General features: G+C 35.5%; 1 protein-coding gene across 3 annotated transcripts in view; it reads left to right on the top strand.

Annotated features, from left to right (window-relative positions):
- Gnpat (dihydroxyacetone phosphate acyltransferase) overlaps nt 1-17,468 on the top strand; it is a 134,567-nt gene that overhangs the window by 65,868 nt on the left and 51,231 nt on the right. For all 3 annotated transcript variants that reach the window (XM_069841141.1, XM_069841143.1, XM_069841142.1), the window contains exons 4-5: nt 11,725-11,854; nt 16,996-17,199. In XM_069841141.1, the coding sequence (XP_069697242.1) occupies nt 11,725-11,854; nt 16,996-17,199 (334 nt within the window). The remainder of the gene's footprint in view (nt 1-11,724; nt 11,855-16,995; nt 17,200-17,468) is intronic.

Below are 17,468 nucleotides of genomic sequence, written 5' to 3'. Positions count from 1 at the left end.
GCACAGTAAGCATTTAGGTGAATTCAGTACTCCAATACGATGGAGGTGTTTACTGAGGCAATCATGACCAGTAATTAATCTAAACATGGCCACGGCAGATTTTCGAGGTAGATCAGGAATTAGTTTTGGATCTTTGAATAATTCTTTCCATTTTGAATTTTGATGTTTCCTAACCTAAAATGTATTTTGTTTGACCACATTAAATTATTAGTACTAACTCCGAAAACCGAATATCACCATGAAATGTATGCTTGCGAATACTTACTCGTAATAATCCAGTTATAATTGCTGTCTAAGTGAGCATAATTCCTTCTTCATTATTTTCTTTCGGTCAAATCTGAAAGAACAGAACGCCAATAGGGGAAGTTATCCCCACTCTCGCAGCACGCTTTATGCTGTCTTAGTGGAGTCGCTGCCATGCTTTTTCATCTTTTTGACATTATTGTAATAAAACTCTAAACACAAAAGAAATTCATTAAAATGTGAAATGGTATTTCTATCGATTACCCACCTGCATTATCACATCCAAGTATGTTATATTTATTTACACTTACCTGACTATAATCTTGAATTGCAAACACAACACATAAAATAACTATTATGTATTAATATTAATATTGATATAAATAAATAAATTATTAGTATGTTCAAATTTCACTAGCTTCCGATAACTGGCTCAGAAATCTAGTACAATTTTGATTTCAAGGAACTCCAGTACCGACGTCTATCTCAGCTGCCAACATAACAGTTACCAAATCACTACTATTTGTAGTATTTGTCAATATCGAAATTCGAAACTAAGTTGGCAAAAGAAAATTCAACCTGCAAATTAGAAAATTACCACAATCCACTAGCATATGTAGTAATGGGGGGGAAAAAGGGTTAGGTTTCACCCTTAAGGTATGAAGTAAGATGACCCGGACTAAACTTTAAAGGGTTTTAGGACTATGTATATAGTTAGGGATATAAAATTCCATTAAATATTTGTATCTCATCCATGAACATTTTTCTGTTCTTAGACAAACTATTACCTTTAGAATTGGTGGAAATTTTCTACAGAAAATAAGTATACAGGGTGTCCCATTTATCTTGTGCACCTATTATAACTTTTTTGTTTGGATAGGAAATTTTTGTTTTTGGGCGTTATGTTAGAACGAGGGGCTAATATGAGTGTGGAGATTTGGTGCATGTAACTACATTGTGGTACAAGATACACGTGACGTCATTAATTTTTCAAATAGCGCTATATACTTTAACCGCGTTACATTGATTACACACATTAAAACGAGTTCAGAAATGTATCACAATGTCACCTTCCTAATCAATAAGAACAACAAAACGAAACACAAACGTACTTCCAATGTGATAATGTTATGCTTTGAGAGTCACAGAAGATGTTCCAAATGGTGACCATTCACATTAATGCACATTCGAAAGTGTTCCCCGAAAGACCGTATGACTGCCCGGCATGTTGCTGGCTGAATGGACACACAAGCCTATCGAATGCGTTGCTGCATGTCGTCTGGTGTTGTCAGAATATTCTGGTACACACTGTCCTTTACAGTTCCCCACAGGAAGAAGTCGAGTGGCGACAGGTCCGGAGAACGTGCAGGCCACTGTATGTGGATTGTGGCGTGGACAGTTGTTGTGGTTTGTTTACATGTTACGACAGAAAACACACAACACGTGACGTGTAAGGACGTCAGTCGTCTTTCGTTTTGTGTAAATTAATGCACCACAACAAACAGGACTTTCTGATGACATTCATTTTGCATTTTGTTGTTGTTATTGATTGGGAGGGTGACATTGTGATACATTTTTGAACTCGTCTTAATGTATGTAATTAATGTAACGTGATTAAAATATGTAGTATTATTTGAAAATTGATGACGTCACGTGTATCTTGTACCATAATGTAGTTACATGCACCAAATCTCTACACTCGTGTTAGCCCCTCGCCTAATATAACTCTCAAAAACAAAAATTCCAATACCTATCCAAACAAAAAGTTATAATAGATGCACAAGATAAATGTGACACTCTGTATATTACTATTCTGGTGTAAGTAAATTTCTTGTTAAGAAATAAAATGTTCGTGTAGTGGTGTCTCTTGATAAGAAAGTGTGTTTAGTTTTGTACTTCATTGTAACATTATATGACGTATTTGCTTGACTACACCCATTTTCTGATAATTATTATCTGACGAATTTGTAAGAAAGCTTGTCTTACGTAAAGTTTACTCCATTTTTAAAATACTATGTCCTGTTGCTATGTTAGCCCTTGTCAAAGTCATACGTGAAAGAATCTTTAAGAAGGAAATAACTGAGACCAGTTTTCAGACTTCTTTTGTATTTACATAACATTGTAACTACTAATATTGAATATCAGTGAGCAACTTCTGCTTATTCTCAGCAGAAAAGTGATTTACGTAATGATTTGCGGTATATACTATTTTAATTAAAAGTGCTGATTTTTTTTTTGTGTACATTCGGCTAAGGTGTTCTGAATGTTTTCACTATTCTGTATGTAGATGACTGTTATGTTCTATGCCCAAAACAGGACATGAACATCGATTTTTGAGCTGAAACTGGGACAGATGCCAGAGATCAGTTGGTTGCCTTTTCTTCTTCCATAAGAATAATGTTTAACAGACTGTTGGCATAACTAAACAGTAGCAAGTTAGACTTGAGATCCGAGGTTGGACTCAGGAGTGGGTTCGAATCCCAATGAGACTCATTACTTGATTGGTTTTTTTACGAGTTTTTCACAGCTGTAAGGCTAATCCCATGGTGAATCCTTGGAATCATCTTGCCAAAATGTCATCTCACTATCACAGATTCCACTAAGATACACAGTTAAGTCTTCAAGTTGTGATGGATTCAGAACATGGTGGAAGGGAGGGGAGAAAAAACATTCAACTGCATACTTGTACAATCACTCTGTTGTTCCCTTAAGACTGCATTATTTGAAACAAACATAGCATTTTTCTCCAATTCTCTGAAAACTGCTATAAATAAATTAAATAATGCAATATAAATCATCATCATCATCATCTTCATCATCATCATCATCATTATCCTATCAAGTACTAGTCCCAAAAGAACTGTTACGGCCTGAAAAAGCGATTTTCTTGCCATCTCTTCATGGGTCGACCAAGTGACCATTTCTCATTTGGACGATAATTCATTATTGCCTTAGGGACCCTGGATGAAACCATTCTTGAGACGTGTTCCTTCCAGTTTAACTGATATCTGGAGATAGTCCAGTATTGATGACACATTAAGTTCTTGAAGGATATCTTCATTTTTCTTCCGATCCCATTTATATAGCCAGCTGTTCAGTGCATGAATCTCATCTCGCAAGCTGTTAGTCTGCTTTCATCTTTTGTCCTTATACTCCACACTTCACTTCCATAACATAGGATTGGTCGAGCTATTATTTGATAAAGACGAGTACGAGTTGATTTTTGTACTAATGAAGGTTTTAAAACTCTATTAATGATGTCCATTGATTTGTTGAATTTTACAATTTTCTCTGATAAATCCAAATTTTCAACAAAAAAAGTTTATATCCTACAGTAAATAATTAAACTCATTAACTCTTTCCAAAATTGTGTTATTTAAACAAATTTTGCTTGGTGTTGGGTATTTACCACAAAAAGCCATTATTTTTGTTTTGTTAATGGATATTTCCATTGAATATTTTTGAGCTATTAAATTTAAATATGTACTGACCATTGCAAATCATCTTCAGATGTTGCCAGTAAAACAAGATCATCTGCAAACGTTATTACATCTAATTTTAAATTTCTGTTAATAGTGATATATCTGTGTTTTGTTTCTCTAAAATCTTTCACAGTGGCATTCATATAAACGTTAAAAAGCAAAGGAGCGAGGCCACAACCTTGTCTGACTCCTGAGTTTATTTCCGTCCAATGAGTTATTTTTTCTTTTATTTTTACTGCAATAAGGTTTGATTTATAAAGGTTATAAATAATGAATATTTAAGCTCGGCATAATATACTGTACTTGTTTTTCGTACTTATATAACATTTTTTATTAATTGAAGGATTATAACTTCGACATATATTTTCGTCTCAGTATGAATGTTGCTCAAAACGTGTTTCACTAATTCAGTAAACTTACTTACAAATGGCTTTTAAGGAACTGGAGGTTCATTGCTGCCCTCACATAAGCCCGCCATCGGTCCCTATCCTGAGCAAGATTAATTCAATCTCTACTATCATATCGCACCTCCTGCAAATTCATTTTAATATTATCCTCCCATCTGCGTCTCGGCCTCCCCAAAGGTCTTTTTCCTTCTGGTCTCCCAACTAACATACTGTATACATTTTCGGATTCGCCCATATGTGCCACATGCCCTGCCTATCTCAAACGTCTGGATTTAATATTCCTAATTATGTCAGGTGAAGAATTCAGTGGACACTGAAAGAATATGAAACAGCTCCTCATTTGCCGGCACCAAGTGTTGTAACATTGTTTTCGGTTTGTCTTAAAGATGTGTTGACCAGAGAAAGGATTTTCAGGTTCTAAAAGTTAAAAATGGCACTTAATATACCATAGTGCAGTGGTTCCCAAAGTGTGGATCGCGAGTTTTGATCCTGTGTGAGATCGTGTAAAGAGCTGAGAGAGGTTGCGAGGTGATTTACTAAATAAAACAAAAAAAAGAAACTGTATTAGAAACATAAACAACATTGAGCGTAAATAAAAATAAAAAAATATTTCATTGATTACGAAGTAAAAAAATAATGTAATAAATATAGCTTCTCAAATCTGAACTCGTATATTCGATATATACACACAATGATATCATTTTCAGTATCAAGGAAATTTCTTGCTTTTGTTTTCATGGAAATCATGGACTAGAATCTTATTTTGCATAAATACGAGTTTGAATATGCCATAAAAATGTAAGAGTTCGTTTGCTCGAGATATTCTTGCAGTCTTTTGATTAATAACTGGTCTATGCTCTGCGAAAAAAAGTATAGCTTCAACATTCAATCAGTAGGTATCGTGCATATTTCAAGGAGTCTTTCCTTCATATATATATATATATATATTTTTTTTTTTTAAATTTCAGCCAGTTGAACCAACTGTCCAAAAACGATGCATTATCCATCTGTGACTGTCGTAATTTTTTTTTAGTTTCTTCCAGAAAATACTCAAAATGCTATTGTTTAAAACTGTGCAAACTTAATTGCATGTCCGCAAAACAAATTCATACTGTATATAGCTACATTTTCCGTAAATGAATTAATCAAATTTCTTTTTGTCGATTTATGTCGATCAGAAAACAAGTTTATTTATAAATCCGTCGATTTTGTCTCTGGCATTTATCTCTCTCATTATGTTAACAACGTGGCCTTACAAACTACTATTCAAAGTGCTTAATATTTGAAAAATTTATCAGTAAGGAAGACCAGTCTAAGAAGCCAAAGAGAATTGGAAAGTAGCTTTGCATATTACGATTTCTCGTCTTGCAGACGCCGGTACATTAGCAGTTGGGTGATACCTACTGATTTTGAGTAAAATTATTGGTGTTTTAAATTCTGTAGGAATTTGTATTTTTTGAATTGTGTTATGTAAGTTACTGGTATTGTAGTGCAGTGTTCCACAACCTTTTTCTACTCATGGCACACCCTAGACGGACCTAGACTCAACACGGCACACCAAAATGTTAATCCCCCCAAAAACAAATAATGAGACTCTCTTAATATAATTACGTAATGTAATGAAACATTATTATTATTATTATTATTATTATTATTATTATTATTATTATTATTATTATTATTATTGTCATCATTATTATAAAACAGAAATCGACTCTTGCATTTATTAACAATTTATTAACTTTAATTTTCTCTGGAAAATACACATTTCTAATATTAAAGTAAATAACTACTCATACCTTCAATGTGATATTTGGGCTGATACTTATCAGAATTGTTGACAGTGCAAGCCTCATTTCTTCATCGATGGATTTAAATCTCTCTCTCTCTTTGATTTTTTAATTTCATTTAACATCTAAAAAAATATTTAACAAGTTCGCAACTGCAGAGGTTATATCAGCATCGCTCATTTAATGTCGAGAAACCAAGTTCACACTTATATGTAGTTGAAAATGACAATAACATATTAACTGCCATCTCAGAGATAGCCAGGTATTCAGTCCTTATTAACAATCCAAATTTTTCCAAAGGCCTTCGAGAAGTTTTAATTTCAATGTTCTATCTGCTTTTAAATCTGCCAGTTCCTCTTGTACGAGTATATTATTCAGAAGATGTTTTGAATCCACAATGAATGGATCACGAACCCAGTCGAAATCTTGAATACTCTCTCCAAAATAATCCCTGAACTTCTGTAAGATTACTAAACGTTCTTTAATTAAGTCCATCAACACTTTATTACCGTCAGCAAGGGGCCATACAGTTGAGAATACCTCAAACAACCCATTTTCAATAAACTGTATCCACAAATTCAGCTTATTCACAAATCCTTGAATCTTATCCATATCAGTCAGAATATTTTCGTGCCAACTTAGAAACCTATTCATCATCTGCAAATAAATCTACGTACTCATGCCCTCGATAGTAAACAATTCAAGTACGGTACCTCCTCTTTTAGTTCAAACATTCGCGTTAACACTTTACCTCGTGATAACCATCGCACTTCTATATGTAAGAGGAGTGTAGTGTGCTCTGATCCATTTCCTGACACATAACGGAAAAAAGCCTTGTATTTAGGGGCCATGATTTGATGAAGTTCATGACTTTTACTTCTTCGTCCATCACAATTTTCAGAGGAGATGGCAAAGACTTAGCAACAATGGCTTCGCGGTGAATGAAACAACGGCGGCTGATATTGTCAGCAGAGAGAGAAATTTAATTTTAATATAATTTTAATTACTCTTCATTAATCTTATTAATTTATTACAATAATAGGTAAAAGTTCACGTCACACCTTACACCTTGTTGAGGCACACCAGTGTGCCGCGGAACACTATGATAGTGGGGAGGGTGGAGGAAACTAATATCTCACCCAAAAGCGATCGTGCCTTCAAAAAGTTTGGGAAACACTGCTTCAGTGGATATGATGTCTGGTAGAACCATGTAGAGCCTTTGTTCACAACTCTCTGAAATATAACGGAGGAGAGCTGGGTCACAAAGACTGGAGAATGCATCTAATGAAGCATGCGTATTAATTTGTAGATCACAGTGAGGCTGTACATTCGAACTTACATTTAAAAAGTGAGCACCACCTATTGAAGTCACTCACGAGTTTACATCAGCAGAAGCTGTGGCCAGTAGTATAGAATGGCTCGAATTTCGTCAATTAAACAATGAACGCACAGTTTTATCATTCACTACAATTGACAGCTTTCAAATCTAGTTGCATTATTCATACCATAACTTACTTACTTACTTACTGGCTTTTAAGAAACCCAGAGGTTCATTGCCGCCCTCACATAAGGCCGCCATTGGTCCCTATCCTGAGCAAGATTAATCCAGTCTCCATCATCATAATCCCACCTCCCTCAAATCCATTTTAATATTATCCTCCCATCTACGTCTCGGCCTCCCCAAAGATCTTTTTCCCTCCGGCCTCCCAACCAACACTCTATATGCATTTCTGGATTCGCCCATATGTGCCACATGCCCTGCCCATCTCAAACGTCTGGATTTAATGTTCCTAATTCTGTCAAATGAAGAATACAATGCGTGCAGTTCTGTGTTGTGTAATTTTCTCCATTCTCCTGTAACTTCATTCCTCTTAGCCCCAAATATTTTCCTAAGCACTTTATTCTCAAACACCCTTAACCTATGTTCCTCTCTCAAAGTGAGAGTCCAAGTTTCACAACCATAAGGAATAACCGGTCATATAACTGTTTTATAAATTCTAACTTTCAGATTTTTTGACAGCAGACTGGATGATAAAAGCTTCTCAACCGAATAATAACAGGCATTTCCCATATTTATTCTGTGTTTAATTTCCTCCCGAGTATCATTTATATTTGTTACTTTTGCTTCCAGGTATTTGAATTTTTCCACTTCTTCAAAGGATAAATTTCCAATTTTTATATTTCCATTTCGTACAATATTCTCGTCACGAGACATAATCATATACTTCGTTTTTCCGGGATTCACTTCCAAACCTATCACTTCACTTGCTTCCAGTAAAATTCCCGTGTTTTCCCTAATAGTTTGTGGACTTTCTCCTAACATATTCACGTCATCCACATAGACAAGCAGCTGATGTAACCCGTTCAATTCCAAACCCTCTCATTCATACCATAACTACTTGCAATATTATACTTTAGTACCTGCTAAATATCCGTTCCATGCTGATGACAGTAATTTGAATTAAATTCGAATTTCACTTCAAATGAAAGCAGTACAAAACTGGACCGTAGGTCTAACCAATGGGTTAATACAAATAACATTATAGGCCAACTACAGAGTAAAGTAGCTCAGTGGTGAAACACTGGACTTGCGTTCAGAAGGCCATCAATCTGATCAACCATAAGGTAATTGGGAATCTAACTCGCTACAGATGGTCCAACTATTTTTTGCTCTTAATGATCATTTTGCACTATCTTTTTTGAATTTAATTTTCATTTATGTGTCACAAATTCCGCTGACAGCGGGAGGTCTTTATCTTTCTCATTGTCTGTCCTTATCTGACAAATATAGTCGTATACAAGTAGCTGGACAAAACAAAGCTATCTGACCATTGTCAGATACAGTGGTTATTATGTTCAGAAGGTAAATGCTATTTCCACTACAAATTTACAGATAATGTTTCGCAAGACCTTAGTCCCTATTGTGTATGGAGGACATGTTTGTAGGTATGGCCGTTAAATGACATAGTGGTTCACAAACTTGTCGATAGTTGGCAGTGATCCATTGTCTCTACAACATTATCAACAGTCATGCAATGACCTTGCAGTTAAAGCAATTATAAAGACAAAAATATAAGGAGACAGTCCCATTCGAAATGTCATAGTGATTAATTTTAATTTGTGAATTAAGTGTATTAGAATTAATTTTCTAAACGTAAAAATTCCCTTTATATTTATTTTCATTATCTACACTCAGCCTATGTGCTAGGAGCACAACACCTCCACTATACTTATTTTATTAGTTTCAATGAATTTCTTCTATCCTTATACTGCTTTTCTGAGGCTTGAAAGTAATGTAATTTTCCCTAAGATAGGTTACTAGCCTTATCGTTAGGTAGTCCAGTAGTGGGGCTGCCACTTTTAGCCTCTGGACAGGCTTGTAATGCAGCATTTCCTCTGCATTTGATGAAACAGTTATACCACTGTGACTTGATCACATTAAATAAAATATTAAAAGATTTTGGGATGGAAATTTCAGCACAAAAATCAAAAGTAATGGCATTTTTAGGACAAGACCCAGTCGGAAGTAAGATAATACACAATAACCAATGCCTCGAACAAATACAAAATTTCAGTTATCTGGGTTGTGAAATATCTTATCAAAATGAAAAAGATGTGAACAAGAAAATTACCAAATTTACACAAATTCTAGGAATAATAAACAATACATTAAAAGTTAAATTAGTACAAAAATCTACAAGAATAAAAATATATAATACACTAGCATTACCCTCCCTTTTATACGGAAGCGAGATTTGGACATTAAAGAAAAACGACATGAACAGAATCAAAGCAATGGAAATGAAATTTTCAGGAGGACAGCAGGATATACTCTTTTAGACCGAAAAAGGAATGAAGAAATTTTAGAACAATTAGAAGTAGAGTTAGTAGAAGAAAAAATCAACAGATACAAATTAAATTGGCTAGACCATGTAAGAAGAATGGAAAATTCAAGAATCCCAAAAATTATGATGCAGTATAAACCTAGAGGACATCGTCAACCATGAAGACCTTTTAGACGACTGCTAGATGGGCCCGAAACAAGTCTACAGAGGCCTAATTCGTGAAGGATGATGATGATGAGTTTCTTCTATGACATTGGCCCAAAAGATTCTTTTATGGCTCCCACATCAAGAGACATTCAGCACTGAGTAACAATAGAAATGCATTAGAGGTCTGCATGGATCGAAATTCTTAGGCCCAGCCTGACCTGAATCAGACCCAAACCCCACCTAAAACTCGAGATTAGTAAATAATTATCAGCCCAAGCCCGAAGACCAGAAGATAAAGCAGGGGCCAGAGACCACAGGGGTCAGGAACAGCTGCGAGAGATATCACTCCAGTAGGAGCAAGAGAAAGAGTGATCTCCCAGTCTCCAGGTAAACAAATAAACAATGCTCTGTGCCTAAGATGGAGTACAGACGAGACAAATACTACAATAGTGAACTAAACAACAACTGACGATACCAGTAGTCTTACTGTTTTGGATGGATACCAGGTGGGCATCTAATCCTGCATGCATTAAAATCTTCGTATTGTTTTTTTAATCAATGTACATAATTCGCGGAGGGGAGGGGAAATTTGCGTTTCTTTAAGGCCCGAACCCGACATGCATAAGTGAATTTCAACCTGAGTCCAGCCCATCGGCCTGAGCCGGGCCTAGGCCCATGGGCTTAACCCGAGCCTGTGCATACCTCTAATGTGCATATGCTGGTACTTATTTCTATTAGAGGCTGAGTGAAACTTAGGGCCATAGTGCAGCTGGAGAGATTAGATAAATGGGAAAAATTCATAACACCATCTGGAATCGAATGTGCAACTTTCTGGCTCATAGAAAAAATGTTACTCGGATGCTGCTGAGTGCCTCCTGTATTATACTTCAGTCATTTTTCATTAATTTCGAGAATTTGATCCATATTCCTTCAGGACATGATTTACAGTTTCCACTTATAACAACAGCTTACTTATGGTAGAAGCTGAGTCAAGTCTATCTTTGTATAGTGGGCGCCAGCGATTTTGGCAGATGGATTTTGTTAATGTGAACTCCAGAGCGAGTTCCTCAACGCTGCAAGATCGGTTGTTATCTCTGTCGCAGCTGGAATGGGAGGACATAAGAGTAAACATGCATGCCCGAGTATTCTATTGGACTCTGGACAATCACCTCCAAAAACTAAACAAATATTACATGGGAGGCGTACTGTAAAATCATTGCAAACGAAAGTTGCTTGCAGCACGCTACAAATTATCCACTCGGACTGTATTGTGGTCCATTTGTATGTTTCATAACAATGATACTAGCGGAGGAAAACGTTATCGCCAACTCATTCATGAAGGACAACAAATAGCTCATCAACTGGCACTGTCAGCAAGGTCATTCTCCAGAATCGGTGGTTCCAACTGTATAAGTGGATTCTGGTCGCAATGTAATTAAATGTGAAGAGTTCGCGGGAAAAACGATGAATGTCACAGTTTTCTTAAGGTTGATGTCATTATCTAATTCAATGGATCACTGCGAAATTTTATGTTGTTCTTATGAAAAATGGTAAAAAGGAGAATTATCACCACGAATACAGTAATCCTTTCCTTTATTTTCTATAGAAACAGCACTACATCTTGCAGTTATAGACTCAATTAGATCATTATCTAATCCTTAACAGAAAAGTGACATTCATCGTTTTTCCCGCAAACTCTTTATGTAGTTCTTGATGTTTACGTTTACAGTTTTTTGGGTATATTTTTTTATAAAAAGTTAATTTTATTTTCGTTTTATTTCATTTTAATGTATTTGTTTGTATTTTGTAGGTTATGTCAACAGTAGGTGAAAATCCAGTGATTTTTGCTCCTAGTCATCGCAGCTATGGGGATTTTATTCTCATGGCATATCTCTGTTTCCACTATAAGATTGAAATGCCAGCAATTGCAGCTGGTATAGGTAAGTACAAACTGGTAACTAAACCATTGCATTGCACAGTCTGACAATTGAAAGAATGTACATAAAACGAATGTGTTATTATTGCTATGCCATTATGTTATTATAACTTATTTGATATACTTATCAGTGTAGCATACTATCCACGTTAAAATCAATAGGCAACTTACTGTTGAGTGCTCAAGTAGCTTTGTGATAGATGTTTGTCATTGCATTGCTCCATGGTTCATATACAGTAGAACCACAGTCTAGTACATACAGTCACGAAGCTCAATACTTACTAAATATGCAAACATAGATAGTTGCTCATCACCAGGATCGCTATTATCGCCTCATCACAGACTCTTTCCCTAGCAGACGATAAAATGTATTGTACTTTCGATATCATGTTCTTTTGAAAAAATTAACACCTTCCTTCCACTATTGAAATATGAAATGCATAAGATTTATATATTATTTTCATAAAATATATGTTATATTCTATAAACTCACATCCCTGGATCTTTTGGAAGAAGGATAACTTAACCAATTTTTCTTACAATTTATAGTACTACAAACGTCTCCTTGTCCCATATTATTACAAATTATTGTATTTTAGCCATTTACAGTTATTACAACCGATAACGAACATTTCAGTTTACATACCTTTTCACAAAAATGCGAAATACGGCACAGTCAATGCCTTTTCGATCTATAGACCAGGCCATATTGTTTGTCCGGGTTTTCTATTTCAGTGTATGGAGCTCAGTGAAATATTATATTATAACTTTATTGCATATCATTGCTAAGCTTTATATAGTGTAATGTGTCCATAAGTTCCGTTTACTTCTTGTTGCATAATATGTTGCAGAAATAATTACAAAACTGTGTTATTTTAATGTGAAGAGAATTTTACATGTTAACATAATCTGTTTGTGTCAACATTTTAAGTTTAGAATGGAAGCTATTTTGAGGTTTAATAAAAAAGAATTTATATTGTGATTTCAATTTAGCACATCTACCTTCCTTAATTTTAGACAAAACATTTACCATACCACTCCAATGAAATTAGTGTATGTACAGTTGTGTTACTTCGTCTCTTAAGTAGTAGATAAATACAATAATTCAGTACTCAATTGTAGTATTAAAATACAGACAAATTGAATGTCTGGAGTATCATACATGACATTATGCTTAATTATAATGTATAATTGCGAATTTAGGAATATAAGTTAAATATAGTAAACAATAAACATAACCTATAATTTTCATATGAATGGCAAGGCATTGGAGATCACTAAATTTAGACAGAAAGGGGTAACTGGTACAGTAAACATAACCTATAATTTTAACATTTCTAAATATCCGTGCGGTGCAATTGAAAATTATTGAATAGTACATAAATGAATGTACAAGAATTTCGAAATATTTAATCGAAATAAAGGCAGGTATTACACATACGAACAACGTAATTTTCACACCATAAATAATATTACACCTTAACTCGCAAGTGAATTATGTCTGAAGTGTCTCCTAATCATTGTTTTAAATTTTATTAATGGAATTACACTACATTTTAGAGAAACATATGTTGCTGTTTATGCATTCCAACTAATTTATATGGTTGAAACGCCGCCCTTCGTGACCGGGTTAAGCGAGTCACATGGTCTGCCTTACGGTCTGTATTAGATCACGATGGCTGTGGCACAGTCTATTGTTCCTAGTACTCACAGCGCTCCAAGCAGCTAGCAACTATCGCGAGAATTGCAAAAAATCACCCCAAGCTTCGTGACTGTATATAGTAGACTATGGTAGAACCACAGTCTAATATCATACAGTCACGAAGCTTGAGATGATTTTTTGCATTTCTCGCGATACAGTGCTCCAAGCAGTTAGCAATTAGGAGTACTAGGAACAATCATGGCCGACTTGATGTTCGCTTCGGTTCTCCTTTACAAGCTGTACAAGAAGCGGCTAGGGAGTAATTTGTTAAGTGCTATAAAATTTCAAGAAATCGGTGGCCAATATAGAAACTTTAGAATTACTCGAATGATTTCCACTAATTTTGAAGAATTATTGATGATAATCGGACCACACTTTAAAAAAAGCAGCCACCAACATGCGAGAACCAATCTCAAGTCAAGATAGGACAGTATTTATTGTCCTAAACTCCATTCTTTGCAAAATGTTACTGTGTAATTAACAAAGTAGGCTATGTATAACACTATTTTTGGTTGACTGTCTGTATATGTCAATATTCCAGATTCGCACTGACTTTATGATTCTTGGTGACAGAGGAATTGTTTACAAGCCTTCAATTACCCTTTGCGAATTTCAAAACAGGCTATCGGACAAATAATCCCAGAAGTTTGCCGAGCAATTGTCAGCACATTAAAGGAAAATATTAAGATGAGTTAAATTATAATACCAACATACATTAGACTCTCGCTAATGCAGCTATCAATAACTCGGCCTCTCAATTATCTGGTCTCCTTCTAGTGTACTTCCTATCACTTTTACTGTAGCAGTTTTCTGGGAAATGCTCGTGGGTACTTCATAATACATATATAGGTGCGTGTACTTACATGCGCCAGCCACATGTGGAATGTTCTAGTTTCGTTTTATAAGTGGTTGGCGCAGCTTATGAATTTAAATTTATTAACATTTTAAGCACACTCAGTAATCTGGCACTCTCACTAATCCGGCATTCTCACTAATCCGGCACTCTCACTAATTCAGCACACGTCTGTGCAAGGAATGGCCAGATCAGTAAGAATCTACTGTAATGTGCTTTAATGGGGATATTTTAATTGCACTGCAAATAATGAAGCATTGATAGAATTAAAGTTAAAAATTCGTAATATCACACCAAGAAAAATTATATTATTTCGAAGTTTCAGTATAATAAAGAAATACGTACAATAAAGCTACAGTTTCTTTTTCGAGTAATCAAAATTTCATTGCCAAATGATGTTTTTACTTTAAGTATGCAGTCAAAACGAATATTTTAAATGAGTCAAAGAAAATTATTTTAAAATAAACATAGGAATGAAAAATACATACAACAAATACTACAAAAATTTTGTTATTCAATTAAAAAAATATATATTATGGCAACTGTGGGAAAGTTCTCGTTGCCTTGGGAGTCGAGCGCGCGTCTGGCAGAAGGGAGGGCGCACAGGAAGGAAGGCGCGCTGCAGCACGGGGAAAGGAGACGTGAGCTTGGCAAGCACTTGGGCCCGCTCAGAGTGGAGGGGATGAATGTAAGGGGAACATCTTTCTTCACTCACTCTTTCCAACACAACTTAATTTCTTATTCTGTCTGTCCACTTCACACGTTGCAATCTTCTCCATATCCACATTTCAGATGCTTCTACTCACTTCTCATCACTTCGTCATAATGTCCATGTTTCTGCCCCATACAATGCCACACTCCACACAAAACACTTCACTAGTCTCTTCCGTAGTTCTTTTTCCAGAGGTCCACAGAAGATGCTCCTTTTTCTATTAAAAGTTTCCTTGGCCATTGCCATCTTTCTTTTGACTTCCTGGCTGCAGCTCATGTTACTGCTTAGAGTACATCCCAAGTGTTTGAAGCTGTTCACTTGCTCTATTGCCTCATTTAGAATTAGCAAGTTTACCTTCTTTATTTTTCTTCCTATGACCATGGTCTTCGTCTTGTTTGCATTTATCTTCATTCCATACTGCTCACAGCTGTCATTTAGCTCCAATAGCATATCCTTTAGTATCAACTCCTCTTCTGCTAACAATGCCATGTTGTCAGCAAATGTTATGCACTTTATTCTTCTTCTTCCTACTTTCACCTCTCCCATGTTCTGAAAACAGTTCTTCACTAAATTCTCGAAGTGGATGTTAAAGAAGGTAGGTAGATTTTACATTCACATGCTTTCACATACACATACAGTGGTGAACAAAAAAATTGCCTGACTGGAATATTTCAAAGCCAAAGAATTGAGCATCACGCGTGCCCAGCATCAAAAGCACCTATTCACGGTACACAGTTTTAGAAATATACAACCAAAGGTTAAACTACAATTATTTGACGTGCAGTTTACTGTAGCTCATATGAACCACACATTAGGACTTAATAATTTCAACACTGGCAATATTTTTGTTTACCTTAGTACATATACACTGACTCGTACATGAAAGTGATTCTAAATATGAACATACAGTTGTCTATGTAGTTATGAATGTTCATAAATGTTGTTGTTGTTTTCTAATGCCAGGCGTTTGACAATAAAGTCATTTGACCTCTTGCACTCCAATATTTTTCAAAGATATCATCATGGTCAACCACTGAAGCACAGATTTGAGGTGTTTCGAATCCATTTCTTGGTTTGAGTTGCACAATGGGCAGTTAGGGGACTGATATATTCCAATTCTATACAGGTGTTTGGGCAAACAATCATGGCCTGTTGCCAATCTAAATGCAGTTACAGACGATTTTCGTGGTAAATCGGGAATTAACTGTGGATTATGATGCAGAGAGTTCCATTTTTCCCCTTGAGATTGTGTTATCAAATTTTGTTTGTTGAAGTCTAAGTATGTAGATTTAATAAATCTTTTCACAGAGTAATACGTAGATTTAGTAACAGGTCTGTAAGTAGCAGTGCTGCCCTTCTTTACTGAAGCATCCGCATTCTCGTTTCCCAGGATTCCACAATAGGATGGTATCCATTGGAATATAATTCTTCTATTGAGTGTTATTAATTGAGAGAGCATTTTAGTTATTTCTGCTGTTTGAGATGAAGGTGTGTGTTTAGAGACTGTTGATAGAATAGCTGCTCTGAAGTATGACAATATAACTGCGTTCTTAAATTTATTGATATGGCATAGAAGATTTCTGAGACTTTCACTTATTGCAATGATTTCTCCATCAAAACTTGTTGTTCCGTATCCACGAGATCTATAAAGTGAGAAAAGACAGCACGTAACACCTACACCTGCATCTTGTTCTCTGGAGATCAAGGATCCGTCGGTGTATAAATGTATAATTTTAGTACAGCTGATTAATGTACTATAGACATTAAGAATTGCATTTTGAATGTGATTAAGATTATAATTTTTAATATAGTTTCCTTCTTTGAAGACTTTCATTCTAAAATTTTAAGTTGTAACTAACACAGTTTCCTTCCTCGCAGACTTTCATTCAATGTGGCTGATGGGACACTTGCTTCGAGATTGCTGTGCTTTCTTTATGCGACGCTCATTTGGCAGTGATAAGTTGTATTGGACCACATTCAGCGAGTATGTGCAGAAACTAGTCACAGATGGAGATGCTGCTGTTGAATTCTTTATAGAAGGCACTAGAAGTCGGACTGCAAAATCCCTCACGCCTAAATTTGGTAAGATTGATCACAGATTTATTGAATAAAATGTGTTAAATTTTGTTAAATATAAAAGTGTACTGCATGCAAATTGTTTTTGTATTGAAAATATAGTAATATATAAATAATAATCTGTGGTGCGAACAGCTAATAAAGGGTCAGGACCGACCAGCCAGCTGCTGGTCTCATGTCACCATGCCTCGGCAGAGGTGAACGTTTATCCACCAGAACAAAGGTAACATGGTGATCCCTCAAGTTATAGCTGGTTTTCGAAATCGGATTTCGCA

This window comes from Periplaneta americana, chromosome 12 (assembly GCF_040183065.1).
Source record: "Periplaneta americana isolate PAMFEO1 chromosome 12, P.americana_PAMFEO1_priV1, whole genome shotgun sequence".
Taxonomy (NCBI): domain Eukaryota; kingdom Metazoa; phylum Arthropoda; class Insecta; order Blattodea; family Blattidae; genus Periplaneta; species Periplaneta americana.
Note: the sequence above shows the minus strand (reverse complement) of the source record. Positions and strands in the feature narration are given on the sequence as shown.